Source organism: Lepisosteus platostomus, chromosome 8 (genome assembly GCF_059453375.1).
Source record: "Lepisosteus platostomus isolate fLepPlt1 chromosome 8, fLepPlt1.hap1, whole genome shotgun sequence".
Taxonomy (NCBI): domain Eukaryota; kingdom Metazoa; phylum Chordata; class Actinopteri; order Semionotiformes; family Lepisosteidae; genus Lepisosteus; species Lepisosteus platostomus.
Genome location: NC_142618.1, coordinates 58,919,455 through 58,942,662, shown reverse-complemented (window position 1 = coordinate 58,942,662; position 23,208 = coordinate 58,919,455). Strand labels below are relative to the sequence as shown.

The window sequence follows — 23,208 nt, the reverse complement described above, 5'->3', positions numbered from 1 at the left end:
TTGTAAAGGTCATACAAATCTTTATGCTAATAGTTAATGTGCGAAGGAAATGTAAATTCAGAATTAATCCAGATGACTATAATTTTATTTTATTTTTAGGTTCTTGTAGTCCTCAGTTTAAATAAGAAAGCAAACGTTTCTTATTAATAACAACGTAAACCACCAGAAAATAAAATATGAAGAGGAATGTGATGATGATTATGATAATTCCAGTTATTAAAAAAAAGAAATAATAACCGCACTGTAAGATGTATCCTATGCGTTATATATGGTTAATACTGTTGTTTGAGACGCTCATACGGATTTGCTTAAAAATAAACACTGGAACGAATGTAAATATACTGAATCCCTATGTGTGGTTCTTTGTCAAATCTTTGTGTTGTCTTGTCAATCTGCCACAGTTGCTGAGACGTGCCTTGTTTCTCAATCTTATATTGCGCAGGCGTGATCCAATCTGAGCCCAGTGAAATGCTCGTGGATACAGAATGGGATCACCCTCTGCTCTGCTATCTTTTAACCTATTTCTAGAGCTGAGTAAACCGAGGAACTGTATGCGCCTGACTTTTTGGAGCATTCTCTAAAGGGAACAGTAGCTTCCACATCTCGTGTGTTACTCTTTCCCTCCTTACCAGAACAGATATCAACCTGTGGATGTTGAGCGCATCAAGAGATTAGATTTGAGGGTCTGGAATAACGCTGTCATTGCTCCAGCCATTAATATCCAGGACGCTTCTGGTCTCGCCGGGTGCGCTTTCAGCGGTTTGCATGAAAGGGGTAAGACGGCGGGGGAGGTAGCGAATTGATTTCGGTTTATGAATGGCACTGACATGGAGGAAATTCCGTTTCAGAAAGTCAAGACCCGGAGGAAGAAAACCCGCTGTCCCCCTGGATCCCCTCTGAACGCGATCGCCTGCGAGGACGAGTTCGACTGCAAGGAGCTGGAGTCTCTGTTCCAAAATTACAACCTGAAACTGGAGCAGACCTCTACCCTGAAAGCCCTTGCGATTTTGATCATTATGACTTCCACTTTGGCTCTGGTGGAACTGCTGTCTGGACCCAGTCTGACCATCTCCAAGGGATCCCATCCAGTGCACTGCATTATTTTCGTCTCCCTGTTCATTGTAACTAATGTCAAGTACCTGCAGGTGACTCAGCTCCAGCAGATCGTGAAGCTGACTTTGCTCTTCGGCTTTACTTTTTCTTTCCTCTGTTGTCCTTTTTCTCTGGGAGCTTACGGCGTGGAGCCACCGACATCTCCAGAGCAGGGAATGTGGCAGCTCATGCTGGTGACATTTGTCGCTTATTCCCTTCTACCCGTGCGGACGCTCCTAGCCATAGTATTTGGACTTATGGTGGCCGTATCGCATATCATCGTCTCGGCGACATCAGTGACAGCCAAAAGACAGCGGCTGTGGAAAACGGTAAGTTCCCGTCTCGACTTTCAGTACTTCATGCCATTGCCTCCTTTGGATTAACCAGTCCTCCTAGTCAAGTTCGGATATTATATCAAGAAAACACCGAGATTTCCTTCCCCGGGCGTCTGTAAATATAACCCGCTTCTCAAAAGGATTTAAATAACCTGACTCAGGCACAGGTCACTTCAGCACCTAGGGAAGATGGACAGCTCAGCGCGCAAAGATTAGGTGACCCGGAGCGCGGTTTAGGGCTTGTGTTTGCGCAGAGATAAATACACATCGGTCATGTGAAAGTTAACAACAACAACAACGCGGTCTTCGTTGCGTTGTTTTATGGTGTTAATGGCAAATTCCACGATGAACTCAGTGGTACTGACCATATGTGCTATATTTTTTTGTTTGTTGAAGACTTAAAAATGGTCATCATTATGCTTTTTAACATACTATGTAACATTCAAGAGAAGATTGGCCAGTTGTCATTAAATAAGAGTTTTTTTGCAGCCCGGGTTAATAAAATTCAAACAATGCAGTTTTTTGGGGGGAAAAGGTTACGGTTTTAGTTCGAATACGCGTATTATTAATACTACAACATCATGTTTTACATACTGTAGCATTCTGTAAAGAAAACACGATTATCGAGAAAGGTTTCCCAAGACCCTTTATCACCATCCTGTCTTCATAAATTTACAGAGCCGGATCCTTTTCTAAGTGCCATATAATTAACGTTGATGTGCAAATGATCTTTTAAAGATTTAAGTGGACGCACTGCAAACGATTTTATTACGTTGAAGTGCAAGATTCTTTCTGCCGTGTATCACACTCAATAATCTGAAGTACATGGTTAATAATTAAAGATACATGCTGCTTCAAGACGGGGTTCGTGCACGGCACTGCTGTAAAGGTATTTTTCGATGTCCACTGCTAAGGTAACAACAACGCTTTTTAAGTTGAAGCGGTCGGTACTGGTGATTCGGCGCTCCTTCATGACCTTCACCTCAAGAGGTTTGGGTTTCAGACCAGTCTCACGTCAAAGCGGTCTCAGTTTAGCTGCTGTCGACGAAGGGTCCAGGATCAACGCAGTCTTGCCTGGCAGGCGTCCAGCGTGCATATGCAAGGAGTGTTAAGGTCGGGGCCGAGGTATCCTTGGACAGCTCAAAGGGGATTCCCTCGCCTTGCAGTTCTTAGCCTGATATACTCATTTTCTGCCGTAGACAAAAACCTACGTCTTTCTAAAGACACGACACCACATGGAATTATACACGGCAAACCCAAAAGTAGAAAATGCACACTATTTTAATACCTACTGTATCTTAAAAATGACATAAAGTATGAAGAGATTTCAAATATCACTGGTTAGGCTTTACAATACGTACAGTACTGTATCTGCAATGCTAAAGTGAAATAATATAGCATTTCCAGTGGAGATAACATAAAATGCATTTTGAGACACGATATACTGTATACATGCACCTAATCACATTACTCTTCCTGTTGCTTGATAATTAGACATGAACAGCCGCTTATTGTACAGTGTTGACAAATTGCTTTCTTCTAGTTAATTAAAACCGAATTTAAAAGATTAAAGATGTTGATATACTTTATATATTTAAATAGTTGCTCTTAATATAGCCTTACGTTCTATTCTCCTGCACATTAAAGGGTAATAAAAAAAATTTGAATTTCATTAGAGACTTGTTTTATTCTTACCAGGTATACAGTCTGGGTGCAGAAGAGAATTATGACAAAATAAAATTATGATTGTACATTAATGATAGACTCAGGATTTTATTTTTGGAGACAATGTAAAGGATTTACACCAACACACTGGTTTATGTCTTTTAAAGGGAAAAAGAATGATTGCATATCTTAAAATGAATTACAGACAGATAACGTAAGGAAGTCAAATCAAAACATATACTATACAGAATCATCTAGAGACTATTCATTATTGTGACTAATTATAAGATCTTTGTCTGTGACCTTGATTTGCTACGAGTGTCATGACTAATGATACCACTACTGATCGAACTGTATTGCACGCATTGGAAATAGGTTATACATCTTCTTAGCATAATTTGTGTCTCTCAATTAAAAAAGGCATTCTGTTGGAAAAGTATTTATCGTTATGAAACAGTTTTAAGAAATCAACTCTGGTGCCAAACATTAAAGTGTCATGTCTACCTTACTGTGAAGGACAGGTACTGTACAGTATGTTAAAGTCAAGTTCTGCTGGACTACTATTTGTTTGGCACATAGGGAGTTACAGTATTTATCCCTTTTGAGTCAAAGCCAAACATGTCTGGCACAGGGTGGCAGGCAGGACTACACCCTTAAAAGTGCACCTGTTCATCTCATTCACTCACACCTGTAGGAGGAGGGCAATTTAGGGACACTGGTTAAAACCTGGACAGCATGTCTTTGGAATGGAGGAGGAAGTCAGAGCACCAAAGAGAAAACCCACGCAGATGAGGAGAGAACATTCAGACTCCTCACAGAGCCATATGCAACCCCAGATCCCTGAAACTGAGATGTGGATCATTTAATTAATGGGTGAACCCGTGAAAAAAGAAATGTGTGAAAAAGAAACAGACACAGAATTAGAAAAATGCCTGTAAAAACATTAATTAATGATCATCATCATTCTTGCAAAAAAAAAAACATGTCGGCAAACATTTTACCAGTTGCAACATGTACTTTAAATTTTCAAAACTGATGAGTTTGAATTTTGATTTTCAGAATTGTCCATTATTATAATTTTTAAAGGAAGTAGCTTTTAAATAGGCCGTTCAGAATGTCTCACTGAATAACCACATTCTAACACTGTAGCAGATATGTTTTAGAATGAAAGCATGATACCACACTGTAATCTGTAATTTAAATTCCTACTTGAAAAAATTAATTGTCATGACCATTCTTTTCACTCTCCCTGTGACTATTTGACGTCGTAGAAGAGATCATTGCTTTTATCAATTTAAGAACAGACAGTGCTCTACAGGAATTATAATCCAGAGGTTTTATGGGAATCATAATCCAGCAGTTCTACAGGAATTATAAAACAGCACTTTTGCGTAAGCAATATTCAAAACCATGGGCATCATTCTTTCTGAGCCAGTCATACTGTAAATGCAAGAATTTAGTGGATTGCAATGCCTGCTAGCTGCAGCCTTTGCAATCTGTAAATCTGAAGGTTGCACAAACAACCAGTGTTTGCTGTATTGTGCACCAATGTATTTTGTCCTAACATGCCACTACAAGTACAATATGTGAAATAAGTTTTGGTGGCATTTTGTAGTGTTTGTAATGGACAAAGTGTGATGTGGTTGATAAGAAAGCAAGTGATGCATGTAATTTATGTTTCTGGCAAAGTCACATGAAAATTGATCACTCAGAGCACAGAATGAGTCCAACATCCTATACAGTATGTTGCTTAAAACTGTGACTGGGCCTCCTCAGTTGACCCAGGCTGTGAGCTACAGATCTAATGCCTCACGTGGCATTGTGAGATCTATTGTGTTATCTCTTCTCTAGGGAAAGTGTAAATGTGTTTACAGTACATGTAAATGTATTAACTTTCTCAAAGAGACCAGAAAGTGGAAAGGGTTCTGCTGACTTTTTAATTCCAATATGTGCCATCCTGCAGTATATCCTGTGTTGACAGGACCAGCAGCTGAATATAGCCTAGACATACTATCAACCAGATTTCAATTGACTTTTGCCCTTTCTACCCTAATTATCAAAAAGATTCTCAAAGAGTCAGCACAGGTTTGTGGACTTGACTTCCTCTCATTTTATGCCCTTTTCCATAGATAGTTCTTGTATGTGGTGAAATTTGATTTGACACTGAAATTAACAGTACCTAAAGTACGGTCTAAAATATTAGCCCTAAATTTCAATTTACAGTTCGAATAAGAATAAGATTTTTTTCATCTTTCTGCAGATCCACCCTGCAGAAATAGTCCAACTTAAAGCTGCAACACAGGCCTTTAGGTAGTGTATACTGCTAACAATAATAATAAAAGATTTTGATTTAACACATTTAATAAAAAAGCCTACTAACATAAAATGGCATTTTGAAAGGAAAATCTCGGGAGGAAGATCTCAGCCACAGCCTCTTCCTTCTGTGCTCAGCAGCACCACTTTCCCAGATCCCCTGAAGTACTGGTTTTAAACACAGTTTCATGCGTGATTTGTTTCAAGAACCCACACCTAAATGCTCACACAATATGTAAGCTTTAAGGGAAACATGTCCTCGTTTCTGCTGGTAAAGAGATAAGAAACTTTGTTTTCTATGGTTTAGGTTCCCATGAATTACTGCACTGTGTATTTGCTGCTGATTCAATGGAACTCATGGAAACTTCTTCCTGTTGCAGAACACAAACAACTTCTCTGCAAAATACAATATGTAGACCCATTCCAGTTGCAATCGCCTGGTTTCCTATTTTCCTCTGGCTGCTTTTACTGGGATAAATTCCTTTTTTTTTCCTGCATCAGCCGGCTGCTTACCAATATTGAACTACAAACTGAAGCAGTGGGAAAGTGTTCACACTTACATGGTTAAGTTCCTGGGTTAGAATTACAAAAGACAAAATACGTGAGCTAGATTTTCAACTAAGCGAACCTCACCTGTGTGGAAAAGCTGCTCAGGAGAATCTGCAAGGTTAGATATTTAAAATGTTTTTCGATACAAAAATGCCTGAGAGTATTTTCAGAGCACTGGGGGGGAATAGAAAAAAATGGCAATCAACAATGAACACAATATTCTGAATGGAGTTTTAGTAGTATGTTGTATGTTGGAAAGTTTAAGTATACAGTAACTTCCCTGGATTCAAATTCTATACTCTTTGCCACTGTTTCTGCTCGTCTCTCTCCTTCTTTTATCTCTTCTGCACATTTCACTAGTTTGCTAATTGTATAAGACACTAAATGATTGATTTATATCAGGAAGGGCATCAGGCCAAAAGTATATCCCTGCATTATACAATCACATGCATCTGTTCAATTTGTGATTATGCCCCTTTAGATAAGACATTGTTTTCAGCTTGTTAACCAGTTCATGATCAATTTATATTGCCTTTGATTCATTTTATTTTTTTAAAATGGAGAACCACTATGTACACTATGAGGGATCTTATAAGGACCTTTTTGAAAAGGTAAATGTGTCATATCATAGGTTATCATCTTGTCTACTGTCCATTTTGCTTGTTTAAAGAATCAAAGAAAGTTAAACAACCTTTCATTTATGAATTCATGTTTATAATCTCTAAAAATGCCACTGTTGTGTTGATATTTAGTCCATATTTCCATACCTTTACCAGTTCTAGAAGAAAGATCAATTGGTCTGTAGTTTCCTGGTTCTGTTCTGCCTCCATTTTTATTAATTTTGTTACATTTGCATCACTCTAATACATGGGTACTGCTCTGATTTGAAATGAGAATTAAAATTCTACAGTTAGGAGTTTATGAATAAAGATCTTTCATTCCCTTACGCAGAGGTTGGAAAATATCCATAGACCCAATAGGCCCCAGTGATACCTGTAACAAAAGTACTGTACCAGTACAATACTGTACCATGGGTAAAAAAGAGTAAATGCAGGCTACTTTTTGCTACAGAATTTGAGAACTCTTGAGGCTTTGTTGATGAACAACTGAGCTGCTGAGACATTTCATCTTTATTTCACGGTCCTAAATGTCAGAATTTGGTAGGGGGAAAGCTTAATGATCAGGGGTCTGTGTCATGTGTCATGAGAGGTCCAAATGAGTTGTAAAGCCTATATAATATGTTGGGAAATGCTTTGAAGCCTACCATTTAATTTTTCATAATTTCACACCTCCTGACTTCCTGTCCTATTAAGGAATTATTCTGTGCCTTCCATTGTGTGATAGCAAGAGAGGGTTTTTAGGGTAACCAAGCTGCCAATCTTAATTGGCCTATAGTAAAATTCAGATGAATATTTCTTCATTGTCTTCTTCAAAGGTTTGACTTTTTTATGTGGCGTTTCCAGCGTCAATGTTAGAAAGTTACTTAGTCCCTGTAGGGGTCATGGATCCTGGAGTCATGGGGCACAAGGCAGGGCATGCAACACAGACAAGTGCAAATTTTGAGGCACATGAAAACCAAAATACATAAAAAGGTGGCCGACCAAAGGATTCCATTCGGTCCATTTAGCTCATTTCATAGACAGGGTACTGATTTCAACAACACGGCAGTGCTTCTTGCTGCATACTCCCACAAGCCTTTGTGCAAAGAGGTGCAGTTTAAAGAGAACTGTCACATGATAAGGAATGATACTGAGGTTTAAGGAGGTCCTATCTGAGACTCCAAAATTCTCCTCTAGAAGCCTGGGTGTTCAATACGCTGCAGGAAAGACTCTAGGCAGACAACACAGACTACAAATCTTAGTCTTCCTACAGTATGTAGGAAGAAACCAAAGCGCCTTGCAAAAAAACAAGCAAACAAACAGACCAACTCCGGGAGAACATTCAAACTCCACACAGACAGCTCCACAATTCAGAACTAAATACAGCATACATGAGCTGTGAAGCACCAGCAGTGACTTCCATGTAACCTCAGAAACTGGAATAAATAGAGGCTATACTATATGGTAGACAACCAAGGCTGTAGTTAAGTATACCGAAGGGTAAAAATGCTGATGCACAACCTGCTTTGTACATCTCCAAGCCCCCTGGCTTGAGGGAAAGAATTCAATTCCTTGTCAAATGCCACATGGTAGATGCTGCTGTTTAAATTATTAAAAAACGTAATATCAACAGAATTTAGTCCAACTGTGGATAAATGTTGCACATAAAACAATTCTACCTACTGACAGTCATATTGATGATTCCAGCATGGGGTGGATTGTCTTTTGCTCTTCAGGGACTGACAAACTTGGATCCTTGCAGGGAACATGAAAGTTGCACCCAGCGAGCAGATGAGAGCCCAGAATATACCATGAGATTCTGAAAATTTGAGTACCTTCACAACCAATCAGCTTGGTTGGGTGAAGTCAACTCTTAAGCACAAAGTGCTGGAACTAATTGCTTCTGCCTTTTGTGGGTCACCTACAGTGTTGTTAGGTCTCTTAATTAGGTAGTATACTTTTGAAAAGTTGCAGACTGCTTCTGTTAAAGTGGACGTCTACTGGTTTCCCAGGAGCAGTGAAGCACGCATGCTCCCTCTATTCTAAATCACAGTCTGATGGTTGTTGTTTCTGGGAGGGCAAAGAAGGATTTAGTGCATGACTCTAAAAACCTAAAGCGCTTTTCACCATGTCCTTTTATGTATTTAAGAAAAATGAGGTCATCTTTGTTTTATGGCTGATGACTTTTTATGTCTTATTTTCCAATTATTTTCTTGGAGCTAGTATCATTTTCCAACCGCCGATGAAGGAATAGAGTAAAAACAGCTGCCTCAAAGAACTAATCCTCTAATCCCTTCAGCATGCTTGCACTCCGACTTGGCTTCTGTAGGCTCTGGAGTGGAACCAGCAGAATTGTTTTTTTTTTACAGTAAAAAGCATATTTTTACTGCTTTGTGAACAGCTGATCACAGTCATCTTACATATTTCAGTAGTTTTTGTTCCTTTCCATTTAAGATGTGAGTGATAGTGTTGTGGAAATGAATCAGGCAAAACAACTCTCTGTAGCTGACATGTTCTTAGATTTTGTGTCCATTGACGTAGATTTGAAGAAGGGAAATCATAATGTGTGCTGATTCAAGTATTTTAATACTTCCCAGTTGTAACGTACTAAGTGGTGAAATACAATAGCTCCTTTATTTATTGTTCGGGTTCTGTTCTTTACTGTTGAATGCATGTCATTCAAATGCTAAGAGCCTGACAAAGATACGAGATGAAGGGAAAGAAATTTAAAGATACAGTACATTCACATCCTCACCCTTGTTGATACTGTAAGTTTGTGGTTTTGTTGCTTAATATCATGTCGACATTCTGGTCAATTGAACAGAACAAGTACAGCTCAGCACCTTGTAGAGCAATAATTATCCTAAAGCTGGAAACATGGGCGACTGTGTTAAAGTGGGTAAACACAAAAAAGGCATTTGCAGAATTTTATTAACTCAGCAGTTAGCCTGTGCATCCTTCATAGTTTTGACTCATTGTTGTTCCTTACAGATATCTACCCCCGGCAATGAACATTTCCCTTCTTCCTTTTTTCTTTCACAGCTGGTGGCCAATGCAATCCTATTCACAAGCGTGAACCTGTCTGGAGTATTTGTGAGGATCCTCACGGAAAGAGCCCAGAGAAAGGCCTTTCTTCAGGCAAGGAACTGCATAGAGGAAAGACTCAGGCTCGAGGATGAGAATGAGAAACAGGTGAGTCCAATAAACAAATGACACTGACTGCCTACTGTACAGTACTGCTGTTGTAGTTGAATGTTTAGAACTGAGGCACAAAACACGTCTGACATTTTACAAGAGAGCTGTATCTTTTCGCTCCTACAAATGATCCAAATGGCGGCACTGTGATGTCATAGCGGATGTGAAAATAAAGAGAGAACGACTAGGGAAAAGACCGGAAGAATCAGAGGAGAAAACCGCGGCACCTCAACCTTAGTGTGAGCCCACCGCAAGGTGTGATGTCCTGCAAATCATTTTGTGAAGGGAGGCTACCTCTGTCGTAAAGAGATTTCCACAAGTGCCTCCTTTCAAACAGATTTCAGGCTATTTACTGTTGGTAACTTAACAGGAGAAATGCCTGTCAACAGATTTAAGTGCCAATTGAGAATTAGTGCATTAAATACCTTTATTTTCATGGTCCTAACTAACACCGGTTTGTGTATTAAAATCACACTATTCCATCCTTACACAGTTCCCAGTGCTCTTTCTTGCTCTAATTTCTTTCTGTCCTATCATATGCACTGTATATTAAACATAGAGACTGATATTTTATTAGTATAATATATTATAATGTATATTATATGGGTTTCATAATTAGCTCACACTCTGCATATGTTTTACAGTATATACAAAAAAAAATGTCAAAGTGAAGGATCTCAAAGTCGTTCAAAGCTCCTCTTATATTATATTTTTTACAGCCATCATGATTAAAAGAGTTCATACTGAAAGACAAACACCTGAGACAAGTGACTGTTTTGCCATTCGGGTTTGAAAGTCAGTGACTCACTTGGTAAAAACATCTGTATGCAGCGTGAGATGAAGCCTTCATTTGGAGGCGCAGTCTCAAATACAGGCTTGGCAACTACCCACTTGACATGGCTGGAAGCCAAAGAAGGTTGCTGTCTATGACTCTGTACAGCTGTTGCTGGGGTTCGATGGGCTGAAGTCAACTGGACTCCTGTCTGGACACAAACCATGACTGGCCATGTCTACAAGCCAGGAAGGGTAGCTGCAAGACCTGAGTCCACAGGCACCTTAACACCATAGTCCATGCTTTCTGAGTAAAAAGAAACAAATAACTAGACTATGCACATTTCAGAGGGAGTTTTGTAGGTGTTCTTTGTCTCACCCTCTCCTGTCATTATGGTTGTGGGGGTTGTTTCATATTTTAAGTCTAAAATAAAAAAAGTCACAGTTTTTTAAAGACCTAAACATTTCTCACAGTAGTTAATATGACACATCTTCTGGCTGTCGCTCAGTTAAGATTTTGTTAGCAGTTAGCTGAGTTTATGATTTCCATACGAATACAGTAAATAGAAACAAACTTTGTTTTAAAATGACCCTTAACTGTTGATCTTAGGAGAACCTTTATCACAAATGGTATTTGACAACATTATTTCTGTTTTGCTTTCACAGCCACAAAAAAGCAATTTTAAATTTCATTATTATAGCCTTAAAATGAAATCATATACATCATCACACTTAATCATACAGTATGCTACTGTACAGTATACTGTATATGTAAGAAATTTAACTTCAGTGCACAAATCAACCACTTAATGTTGTACACAATATTCTAAATTTATTGAGGAACATATGTGATTTTAATTTAAAATCCATACTGTATTATTTCTGGAAAAGATTCGTCATACTTGTCTGCATTTGAGAAATTAAAGTGCATGTGCACTGGAAAATGGAAACTGATATCAATGAAAAAGCACTTACTTGTGTTCCTTAAATATAAATATACTTGTACATTTTAAATATATCTTGGAATTTAATATTTAATACTGCTATTAGATGTGTTTAGTACAGTTCATCTTATATCAATTAATTCAGTTGTGCTGTAAGTGCTTTTATTTAATTATTAACAAATGAAGAGTCACCTATTTGACCAAAGTTAATATTTCGATTAAATAGTCCATTTAGAATTAACATATACTGTAATTTAAATTATGTGTGATACATACTTTTAGAATAACACAAAATATTAAATACCTGTAGAAAGGAGTTTAATTCTATCCATGTATGCTGAGGGGATTTTAGTAACCTAATGTTAGCTCGTTAACTCCTTTGATGAGAAAAGCATTGCACTTTGGTTGAAATGAGTTCTGTGTATTCAGATTTTAGCTCAATTAGGCAACATTATTCACAGCTATTGTTGAAAATTGCCTAATGTGTTCTAAAAAATTGTTCTTCTTCTTAACCTTAATTCAGGTTTGGCATTATTGTGGATTGGCAATATGATGAGAAAGACCTGATAAACACCATTTAGGAATGCAAATACATTTTCTGTATTTCATTTTTGTTTTGAATCTTTTCAGAATTATTTTAGAATTACAGAGTATTTAATGTATTAGGATAATCACCATCCAATAGGCAACTTCTCTTTGAGTATATGACTGCTTTTGAATAAATGTTACATTCCAACTTCTTCCAACTGCTAAGAGAAATCATTATTTTGTATCCCACGTGGATCATAGATTTTCTGGCAAAAATGTGATTTGGTGAATCACAGCTGTATTTGACAATATTGGCATGAGATATGAAAACAAATCAATTGACAGACGGTTAATGGCACATGAAAAATCTCAGCATCACAAGTGTAGTGTATCAATCTCTAATGGGTGTCATTAATATCAATATGAATTTCAAAATATTCTTCAGCCAAATCTGACCCCACATCAATTTAAATTGATGATACAAAGATACCTTTCCTAAAAAAAAAAACTTTACATTTATTATTTATAAAATTTAACTGGAAAAATATATAAAAACAGCAGGTATCTTAGCATGCAATGAAAAAAACTCTGCAGGCTGTTTTTCTTACATAAGATCTACATTAAATGCGGCCGCTACTGATATCCTTGGAAAACCATACAACTGCGAAAGCTGTGTTCACAGGAACGCAGGAGGTCTGAGTAGAAAAAAGTTGTTAGAATTGCAAATGATTTTGTGATGTTGTTCTCTAGGAGCGCCTTTTAATGAGCCTTCTGCCCAGAAATGTGGCAATGGAGATGAAGGAAGACTTTTTAAAACCCCCTGAAAGGATCTTTCACAAGATCTACATTCAGAGACATGACAACGTGAGGTAAGACTGTTTTATGCATTCAGATCACTCTGCTGTTGTGGTCCTTTATTTATTGGACTATAGTTTATTACTGGGAACAGTCAAGTCAGTCCTCTCTAGTTTGATATTTTCAACATAAAGTACTACAGAACTTTCTCTGAGACACCTTGACATGTCTTCCTGTTTTTCTGTGTGTGTTTTCAACATACAGTGTTGGAGCACATGCACAAAAGTACTACAAGCTAAATCTGCAACCTGAAACAAGGTTTTTATTAAAGGCAAAAACAACCGAATGAATAATAAAAGGAACATGGGATGGCACACATTCCACACTTACTGTAGACCAGGCCAAAAAGCTAGATAACAAAAGAGTAAAGAGTATTTGTAGAATTACTGAGTGGCAACTGCCTGGCCTGATGAAGAAAGAAGATAAAGCAACACTCTGATACATCTAAAGGATACTGGAGCTGCTTTGGCAGCAGTACAGGAGATGGTATTGGAATGGATGCTGGGAAATAATGGTCTCGAGGTCAGTATTTACAGTTTAACCTAGAGAGGTCGTGATTGGTTGGAATCCAGGGATGTGTTTCTCCCAAGCTTGTTTTACGAACTCTAACGTGCATTAGAGGTGTGAAGTACTTGCATTTTCATTATGAGCTGAACTCCCCCGGCTTCCCTCAAGAAACAGTGCGGATGAGATCCTGGAGATTAAGTGGTTAAGTGGGACGAATGTTCTTCTCTCCTTTGAAACCCTTCTTGGGGTCTGTGTCACCTGTAGAGTCGGTACACTACAGTATATCACTTTGGTATCTGAACCAGATAGCCACTCACAGAAAAACACATCAGACAATGCAATCGACAATCATGAAAAAGAAAGCACAATGCTGTTCTCCCAAAAAAGCAATGATAGTACAGTAACAGGTATATAAATGGTAAGAGAGAATCAAGTCTGTTTGCTCAAAGTCAATAAGCCTTAATTTATAGATTGTGGAAGTCCTAATCACTGATAATTCAACAACTGTTAGCCAGAATGCATTCGTATCTGTCCAACAGCGTCTTTCGTGTCCTCGTTGTCTTTATCCACGTACAGTAAAGAAGGCTTGGAATGAAAGACAGATGATCAGCTCCAGTCAATGGGGTTCACATCTGGAAACCATTGAGACAATGTCAGGGCTTTGATGCCCAGACTCTTTTGTTACACTGGAGCGGTGAGCTTTTGTACATTACACAGATCTTCTGTAGAAATGCTATCTCCTTTGAACAAACGGGCAGAGGCATAAACAGGCAAACGCAGGAGTATAAATACTGTATGGTCAAATTAATAATCATGATGTGGTTGTAAAGGAAGAACTGAGACAGTTCTATGATATTCAAACGTGTATTTTCCAAATTTTGAATTTCATATCTTGAATATCGATTTTAACCTGTGTACATACAACAGACAGCATTGGGCTAGTAATGAGGTGAAACAATGTGTTAACTTTGAGAATGACGCAAGAACTGTTTGTTTAAATCTAACAAAGGAAACATTACCACAGCCCTATTGAAGGTATTTTAAAAGTATAAAGTAAAATAAGAAGACATCATTCAGCGATTCAGAAATATTCTGTATATTATAAAGATATGTTTGAATTTTGTAAATTAATTAGTAAACCATTTGTGTATTGACCAAGCTGTTTGAAAATTAATTTTAAAATGGCAAATTTCCAGTTATATTCATCTTCATAATACTTTACTGTATTAGAAATATGGTTTTTGTTTGAAATAAGTTTTAATTTATTTTGTCCTCAAAAAAATATCTTCTTCAAACTCCCTTTTACAACAGTTTCCTATTTATTGATTATATAAGAGTTTAAGCAATTGCAGAAAAATGGTGATTATATACCTTATCTTTAAATTCTTTCTGAAGACAACTTGAAAGCACAATCCCAAAATACTTGTTGTTCTAATTGTTATTATCCAATTAAAACTGACAAATAATAAATACATATCAATATAATTCAAAATAAAAACAATTTAAAATACTTTTCACAAAGAAGACAAGACATTGCCTTACTTTCTCTTATTCTTTTTCAAAATGTACTAACAAAACTCTTTGCCAAAAATGCATTTACAGTATATTGGGTACCGATATAAAGATAATCAAAGATAATAAAAGATCATATAGTTACCTATTTTTACATAAACTGTTGCTCAAACAGAAGAGTTGTGCCGTCTCATGAAATTGTACTGACTTGAGAATTATAATTAAAGTCTTAGAGATCAAGCTGAAAAGATAAAAAGGCACACCAAACTTTTAGCTCTTAAAAGGCTGGTATGTTCTGTGACAACTATTTAACCTGAGGTCACTCAGTTATTCTAAAAAGCAATTAATATATTAATGCAATTCTGTGCAACCAGAAAAGAAATCACACTCCAAAATTAAGCAAGTATTGAAGCTGACTTCATAACATATAAGGTGTGAAGTACAAGTATGATTTTTTCTTGTCGTTAAAGTTTTATTTCTATTTGGAGATCTATAACAACAGTACTGTACTTCAGATTGATTAAGTTCTTTTAAAAAAAGTCACCCTTTGACAAAGTGAATAGATTAACTACTTTTAAAGTACAGTATTTCTCTTGGTTCTTTTAGACATCATTCATTCTCTTCCTGAGAATAAAGCCTGCTAGGATTTTAATTCCTGTGTAGCTTTCAATCAAGCAATTGCAACTATCCCGATGCAGTGTATATACCGTACTGGTCTTCATACAGTATCAGCTCTAGACAAGAGGCTAATAATGAAAGTAAATCTATAACATTTATTCTTTCATAGTAGCCCAGCAGCAGTGTTACCACCTTGTAGCCTGATGTTGTTGGATCTCAGAAGCTAAGCAGAGCTACACTTGTCCTATAATGGGATGCAAGACTGATTTTTCATTTTTTGAAAGAGACCATAGTTATGACAATGTAATTTCACAGCTATTCGTGTAATTTTTGTATTCTGAAGTGCCTTCTAAATTACGGCCCAGAATTTTGTATGGGTTCTGTTATTTGAGCATGTTTACTTTATTGGCCCGATGTTTATCTTTTTTGTACAAATGCCCTGCATTACAGCAATCAATCTGGTGTCGTTGTCGCTGTAAATGATCCACAATCTGTGGCTGAATTCGTTTTTTAAAGCATCGTTTCAATTTAGCCATTTAGCATGTTTATTTAAAGTTTTGCACATGATGGATTTCTTACTGCTTCAAGCAGTGTTCGTGGACCAGTAAGTGGTGCTCATCCCACTGTACCACAATCTCTATGCCAATGCCCCACTGTGTTAACTGGGGACCACATGTTGTGTAGGAGGCACTGTCATTCTGATCAGATGTTAAAGTATGGTGTGGCTACTAGGCCATTAAAGATCCTACAACACTTTTCAAAGGAGTCGGGGTGTGAACACCAGTGCCCTAACCAAATCGCACTCTGAGCTTGTACAGTCAGGCCTCCCAAAGGTTCCCTCTTAATTCAACTGATGAGGCGATTTCTGACTTCATCACACGGCTAGTGTGTGTCACAGCTGCCGTGTGTTACCCTGTTCTGGGCAGCATTTACTGATGTAGGTCCCATCATATAGTGCATGTGAAGCACTTTGGCATCCTTTAGGATCAAAGGCTCTACACAAACACACAAAGTGATTATTCAAGTGGTTTCCACCCACTGTTGTGCAGTGTGAAGAATAATTAAATTTTAAGTTATGAGGGTATTCCTGCATTGGAAAAGGGAGAAAGCAAAGCTGTCGGTTACACTGGAAGTGCATTAGGAACTCGTAATCCCAAACACGCGTGAACTAATCTTTTCAAAAAAAACATGTGGGTATTATCCACGCATGTTATGATTGCTCCAAGATGTCCAATTGGTAAAGGGATTGGGGTTGTTTTATCTCTCTTTCCTTTCCTTGGAGATGGAGTATTTCCAGCACAATGGTATTCATGGACTAATAGCTCTCGGTTCAAGTGCCCATCCTCAGAGCCCACAGCTCTGGAGACTTCCATGTAACACCATCAGAGCTGCATAAATTCGTGTTAAACCTTTGATCAGGCCTCTTGAGATAAACTCTTTAATATTGCTGAAAAAAGAGCACTTCCAACATACTTAAAAGTACTTCCTAAGCATTCCTTTGTGCTCTCCTTCATTGTTATGACCATTTAGTGTAAATATACTGTATTTCCCTATTGCTTGAGATACAGTCTTACAAGAGCTATTTCTCTGAACTGGAAAACCTGCAGGATTACTTACCTATAAGTATTGTGCCCATCATAACCGTGTGAAACCTACATATAGTAGATGTGAAAGAAATGTCCTCTTATTTAGCACCTCAAGACAAAGGCCCTGAATTGTCCTTAGAATTGTCCTTAGTCCTGGATAGGGTCACATGTAAAAGAACTTGTGGAAATGAGTTAAAGTACATATTTTATTCATAACTAATCATTGCCTTCGCCTTTTGCATCATTGTTGCCTTTATAATAAAAGCCATTGAAATATAATAAAAGTCAGAAAAAAAATCAGTTATGATGATAATTTTTTTGTTTTGTTTTTTTGTTTAGTGAATAATTCATAATACTTTCTAAATGAGGGTACTCCTGCATGTTAAAAAGGAGACAGAAAAGCTGTTAATTATACTGGAAATGCATGAGCAACTTGTCATCCTAAGCATGCATGAACTAATCTTAGTTTATGTGTGTTCGGGTTTGAAAACAAGGGGAATTAAAAAAATACAGCAAAATGTTTTTGTTTAAAATAATTTTTACCATGAAATGGAAAACAATTTTTATCTTGTCCTGGAAAACATAATGCTTAAAACCTTAAGAATGTTTAAAGCTGTGGCTTCTTGCTCTCAGAATGATGGAAATGATTTAGCTCTAGGATCAAATCTGACTTAATCTGTTGAAGGTGGGTATGTTGAAGGTGGGAATACTGAGGTCTTACAGTAGGTCTTGATTGAGACCTAATAATTCATAAAAAATGAATTCCCAAAAATATTTATTTTCCAAAATTCAGATATGCCTTTTTTCTAAAGACATGGTACATGCATAAATGAGTAATTTGTTACACACAATATCTCCAGTATGTTCCCATGCATTGCTGTCATTATTATTAGAAATTCCATTGTTAAATTTGAGTTTTGGTAAGGACCATACAAAGTCTGGTGTTTATAATACAATATTGTTACAGGAATCCAAAGCATTTGTAAAATACAGTATATGCTCATTTTTAATCTCAGGCACAGCTCTGATGACAGTAGTATTTCAGGTCCAATTTTAAACAGAACAAATATTTATTAACAGTAAATGACATGATTATACAATGGACACATTGGTGACACTAAAGACAGATATTTATAATCAGTGGTTTCCAGAATCCCAATTCCTATAGACCTATGAAAATCAAGAATTACTCCCTTGTTATCCAAGTACACAACACCACCTTAAAAAGGGCAAAGAGAAAACCTGAATCTTCATAAAAATTAATATTACTCAGGAGAAAATGTCCCTTCCTAAAACACAGATGTCCACATGTGTCTGGGGAACAAATTTTTCTACTCTAACAATGCATCACTAACAAAGCAGAAAACATTTTTAGCCTGAGGATTCCAAAGTATAGAAAATACTTTTTTTCATAAATAAATTAGACAGCAAGCACTCTCATAATAATACCGTGATTTCCTAGCTAGAATTTTGTTCAGTCTGGTTAGAAAAAGGATCTGTCCCACTGTTCAGCTACTGTACTTACTTTTCTTTGCTTCTTTCCTCAGTATTTATGCTGTGGTCCATTCCTACAGAGCCTGGATAATAACCTCCATAGGAATGGGCAGTCACTGTTGACATTTTAACCTCTAATATGGTGGTGTTATTGATTGGCATTGACGTTATTTGACCAGAGTAAATCATTAAGGAAACAGCCTTTGGTGTATTTAAGTATAGCTGTATTTCCTCTCATATCTAGTCTGATAGCACTGTCCATTTAAAAACATTTTCTATACTGTTAGAAATAGTCAAGGAAATAATTCATCTGTTGTACTGAATAAGCAGCACAGCGAGTGAAGCTGAGCTGAATAGCTTTTTATCAATGTAATTGCCTTGTGCCAAATGTCAATAACACCTACATGCTAAAGCAGTGATATTGCAATACACTCTTCATCAGCCACAATGCCACAGTTTTTATACAAATGACATCTATTGATTGTACCCATTTTCAAGCCTCATGAGTGAAATATTCCATTGTGTGGCCACTCTGTATGGCTTAGAAAACAGGTCTGCTCTGTTTCCCTTTTCTACTGTACAGTAGGTGAAGCTGGTTAAGTCATCTGTACCTTCCAGAAGAGACCCAATCAAGATCAGAAACAAAACACTTTTCCTTCCAGTATGAACCACAGACATACAGGAACTGTGGTTCAATAACAGTCAGGAGCTTTTAGGAGCTTATCTGGGTAATAATTATTATATACATATATGTTTAATAAGAAATGTTATATTATAATGTTACTGAGAGGGCAGAACTCTGTTGCCTGCTGTTATTACTTTATTACCCCTGAAAGTACTGTACACTGCCATTCCATTGTACACTGCCTTTATCTTTGCCTTCAAGGTCCACCCCAAAATATGCTTGTTCTTGTTTTCATTTTATTTTTCTGTAAGCTAATTACCACTTCCATACTGTAATCATACTTACATAAATATCTGCCTTCCTAGCCTTGCCTGTGGGTTTCAAACATTTTGTTTTTTATTGCTATTCTTCAATGTACTTTTACAATAGCATGTTTCACCCTGCTTTGTGTCAGTAGGCTTGCTATGCACCAATTTTAGTATAGATTTCAACATCGATGCACCAATTTCATTATACACCAAATGATATAGTACAGAGCTCCTTAACCTTTTGTTCTGAAATGAACAAAGCAAAATGTTTTAATAATAAATTACTTTACATATTAAATATAATAATATAATAAATCAGGATCTTGATGCTATTTAAAATTATATAATGTTGGTGCTCTTTATAGAATATGCTTTATTTTAGTATTTTTATTGCTGGTTGAGTACTCTGAAAAGTTTTTTGCATGGTTTAGTACTCTGAAAATCACATGAGCTACTCTATTTGCTTGAGTTCTCTGGAGTGGTTTTATTTTCCTGAAATTCCCATTTCAGCTTAAATGTCTTAATTTATTGGCTTCTGCGCTCCATGATATACTATAAAATGGTTATTCAAGTTGAATTCTTTTGAAAAAATTTCAGAACATGAGTGAATGTCCATTAATTTATGTTAACAGTGGTACACCATTTAACACTGATATTTTTACATTATAATATTATGATTTAAATACATGTTTTTCTAACATTATGTCTACAGATTTAAAACAGTATATCTAAGATAAAAATGAGAAAATTATATGCAGTTCAAAATACAGTGATTTACAATATATAGGTAAATTACACCATTTTCAGGATCTTTTTTTTTATTTTGAAGAAGGTGGTGACCGTGTTTAACCCAAATGAAATACTGTTAATGCTGGTAAATTAAGTTCCTTGTCTTTTATGTCTCCAGCATCCTGTTTGCTGACATAGTGGGATTCACAAGTCTGGCCTCCCAATGCACAGCCCAGGAACTTGTCAAGCTGTTGAATGAATTGTTTGGAAAGTTTGATGAACTGGCTACAGTAAGTAAATAACTTTACCATTTTTTAATGAACAATACTGTAGAACTCCAAAACGTTTTCATTTTATTAATATTTACCTTGTGCATATTCTCTACATCTGTTGTTTAATATAATTAAATTTTGCAATGGACACCTTTTGGCATAAGAAATGTGTGCAAATGCATACATCTTTTGCAGCAAATTGTCATGTACACGTTTTTTGATAAAAAAAAACAGGACTGGCAAAAGCTTGCGCTTCATTTGTTCCTTTGTTTGCTTCCGGATTTGTGAAAACAAAAAGTAATGAAAAGTGTTTTTCTAAACTGTTGTGCAACTTATCAATGTGACATGCTGGTATTTTTGCGGTGTGCACTTACTGTAGGTCAAGTAGAGTCATTAACGTCAGCTTGAGTTTACCTGCATGAGGTATAGACCACAATATCTGGTTATTGACCATGTGCCCCAGTAGCCTTTTTTTTGTAAAAATAATTGCTTTAATTTACCTCATTCTGTGCATTGTGTTATTTTGGCTTTGACACACAGAACTTCATTGTCTAATGTAGACAGCTGGAATAATCAGCACAGTTTTCCAGCACAGAGGTTTTGTATGAACAGCAGGCTTGTACGAAATTGAATAAGGTTTAATTCTGCCTCAGAAAGAAAGAAACAACAGCAAACCCTGAGATGAATTGTCTGCAGTAGCATGTTTTTAACCATAGATATTGCTGTATTCATATTACTTATATCCAGCACTCTGAGATCCGATTTTTCCAACTCAGGTTTGAATAAGATGACGGACATTATTAATAGTTTGGTTAAGCTCTTCACATGCAGGTCAGCAAGGTCAGCTTGTATAAATCTAATGAATATAAAATTTGAAGAAGGCCCGTCCTATTCCAATTTTTTACAGTATAATTTACTGTAGTCACAGTTTCTGTGTGATATACTGTATAGAGAGACTGTTGAAGTATCTTTACTGTGAAGCTTTTAAATCCAGGTGCTACACTACTGCTAGCAGAATTTTGTATGTTTCATTAAGTGGTAAGTCTGCACTTATTTTTGTATAATAAAATTGTTAGAAGGCATATGTATTTATAGTCTTGTATACTTAACAAAAACCCTTCGGGCTATGGTGTAGTGAGGAGGGATCCAGATAATTAATAATATGTTATCTGTGAAGAGAGGTGAGTGGGGACTTATTTGGGTTAACAAGCAGAATACTTTTCCCTAGGCCCAAGATTAAAGCAGGATTGAAAATTCTCCATTTTATTAATCTTTGATGACTGCCTACCATTTGAGTGTCCAAAATATAATCCTTAAGGACTGCCATACTTTTTTTCCCCCACACACAAAGTTCTTAATTTCTGGATTTGTCTAATCCCTTACTTTTCTGGCCTCAATTTGACTTTATCCAGGTCTAATAAGTAGGTCTGTAGGATCTAGATTGATTTAAAATACCTATAAAATCTGCAGAATTATACTGATGATATACTGATTGTGATATAAAGTGATATAAAGCAAAAATAAAAACACACATTACAAATAGGGTTAAAGGAGCACATCTTCCTCTTCCGTAAGTTAAAAAGAAATTGTCATGAAACAGTTTTTTTCGGATCCTGTGCGGACGACACAATCCGGAATAGTGAAAAAACACGGGGGGGAAAGTCATGCAGGAGACGGGGATAAAGACGGGGGGGCGTGTGCATAGAGTGCTGGCGGTCGGGAGAGGTGTGGCCGAGGCAAACAATCCTAGAAAAGTCCAAAGGAGAATCCAAAACTGAGCAAAAGTCCATGGCCGGGTGATCCATCCAAAACAAGAGATTAAAAACAGGTGCCAGGTGTAACGAACAGTTCTTTCCGGACCCTGTGCGGACGACACGATCCAAAGAAGTGAGGAAACACTGGGGAAACGTCATGCAGGAATACGGGGCTGAAAACAGGGGGGCGTGTCCGAAGTGCGCTGGTGCACGGGGGAGGTGTGGCCGAGGCAAACAATCCAAAAATAATCCATAGAGGGAATCCAAAACACAAGAATAAGTCCATAGCCAGGTGATCCATCCAAACAGGAATTAAAAACACGAACCGGGTCGGAACCGGCGGACAGGGAACGGGAACAGAGATTAAAACCTTAACGGGACCAGGCGCTTCCAGGTCCCGGACTCGCATGGTGCGGAAACCAGATGCAGAGCCAGGATGAGCGTCAGCGCCTGGCTTTTAAGGTGGGCTGGGAAAAGGGATCAGGTGCACAGAATTAAGTCTAAAGTGAAAAGGCTGGAGCACCCTTAAGGAGGGGGGACTATAATCGTGACACCGGGTCGGGACTGGCGGGGGGAACAGGAGCAGGAGCAGAGAGTTAAAAGCATAACGGAGCCAGACGAACCCAGGTCCCGGGCTCACACGATGCGGGAATCAGACGCAGAGTCTCGGCTGGCGACTGCGTCTGGCTTCTAAAGGGGGTCAGGAAGGAGGCTGGACCGAGGGACAGGTGTGGGAATAAGGCAAACGAGGAAGAGCTGGAGCGCCCTTAAAAGGAGGAGTCGTGATCGTGACAGAAATGTGAAATATGAAATAGCTTTTAGAAAAGTTCTGTCAGTGTCAAGATACCAAAGTGAAGTGTTACAGTGGATAAAACTGGAACAACATCAATTTCTGTATAAAAGAAGCCATCGTTCACTGTGTTCTCCGAGTTCTTATTCAAAGTATTTGGGTCACTA

General features: G+C 37.4%; 1 protein-coding gene across 2 annotated transcripts in view; it reads left to right on the top strand.

Moving 5' to 3' along the window:
* The first annotated feature begins 449 nt into the window (after positions 1-449).
* LOC148657607 (adenylate cyclase type 1-like) overlaps positions 450-23,208 on the top strand; it is an 83,945-nt gene continuing 61,186 nt past the window's right edge. For both annotated transcript variants that reach the window (XR_015941010.1, XM_088644058.1), the window contains exons 1-4: positions 450-1,421; positions 9,596-9,745; positions 12,742-12,860; positions 20,404-20,515. Coding sequence is in view for 1 of the 2 variants with exons in the window: in XM_088644058.1 (XP_088500184.1) it covers positions 813-1,421; positions 9,596-9,745; positions 12,742-12,860; positions 20,404-20,515 (990 nt within the window). In the remaining variant the exon portion in view is untranslated. The remainder of the gene's footprint in view (positions 1,422-9,595; positions 9,746-12,741; positions 12,861-20,403; positions 20,516-23,208) is intronic.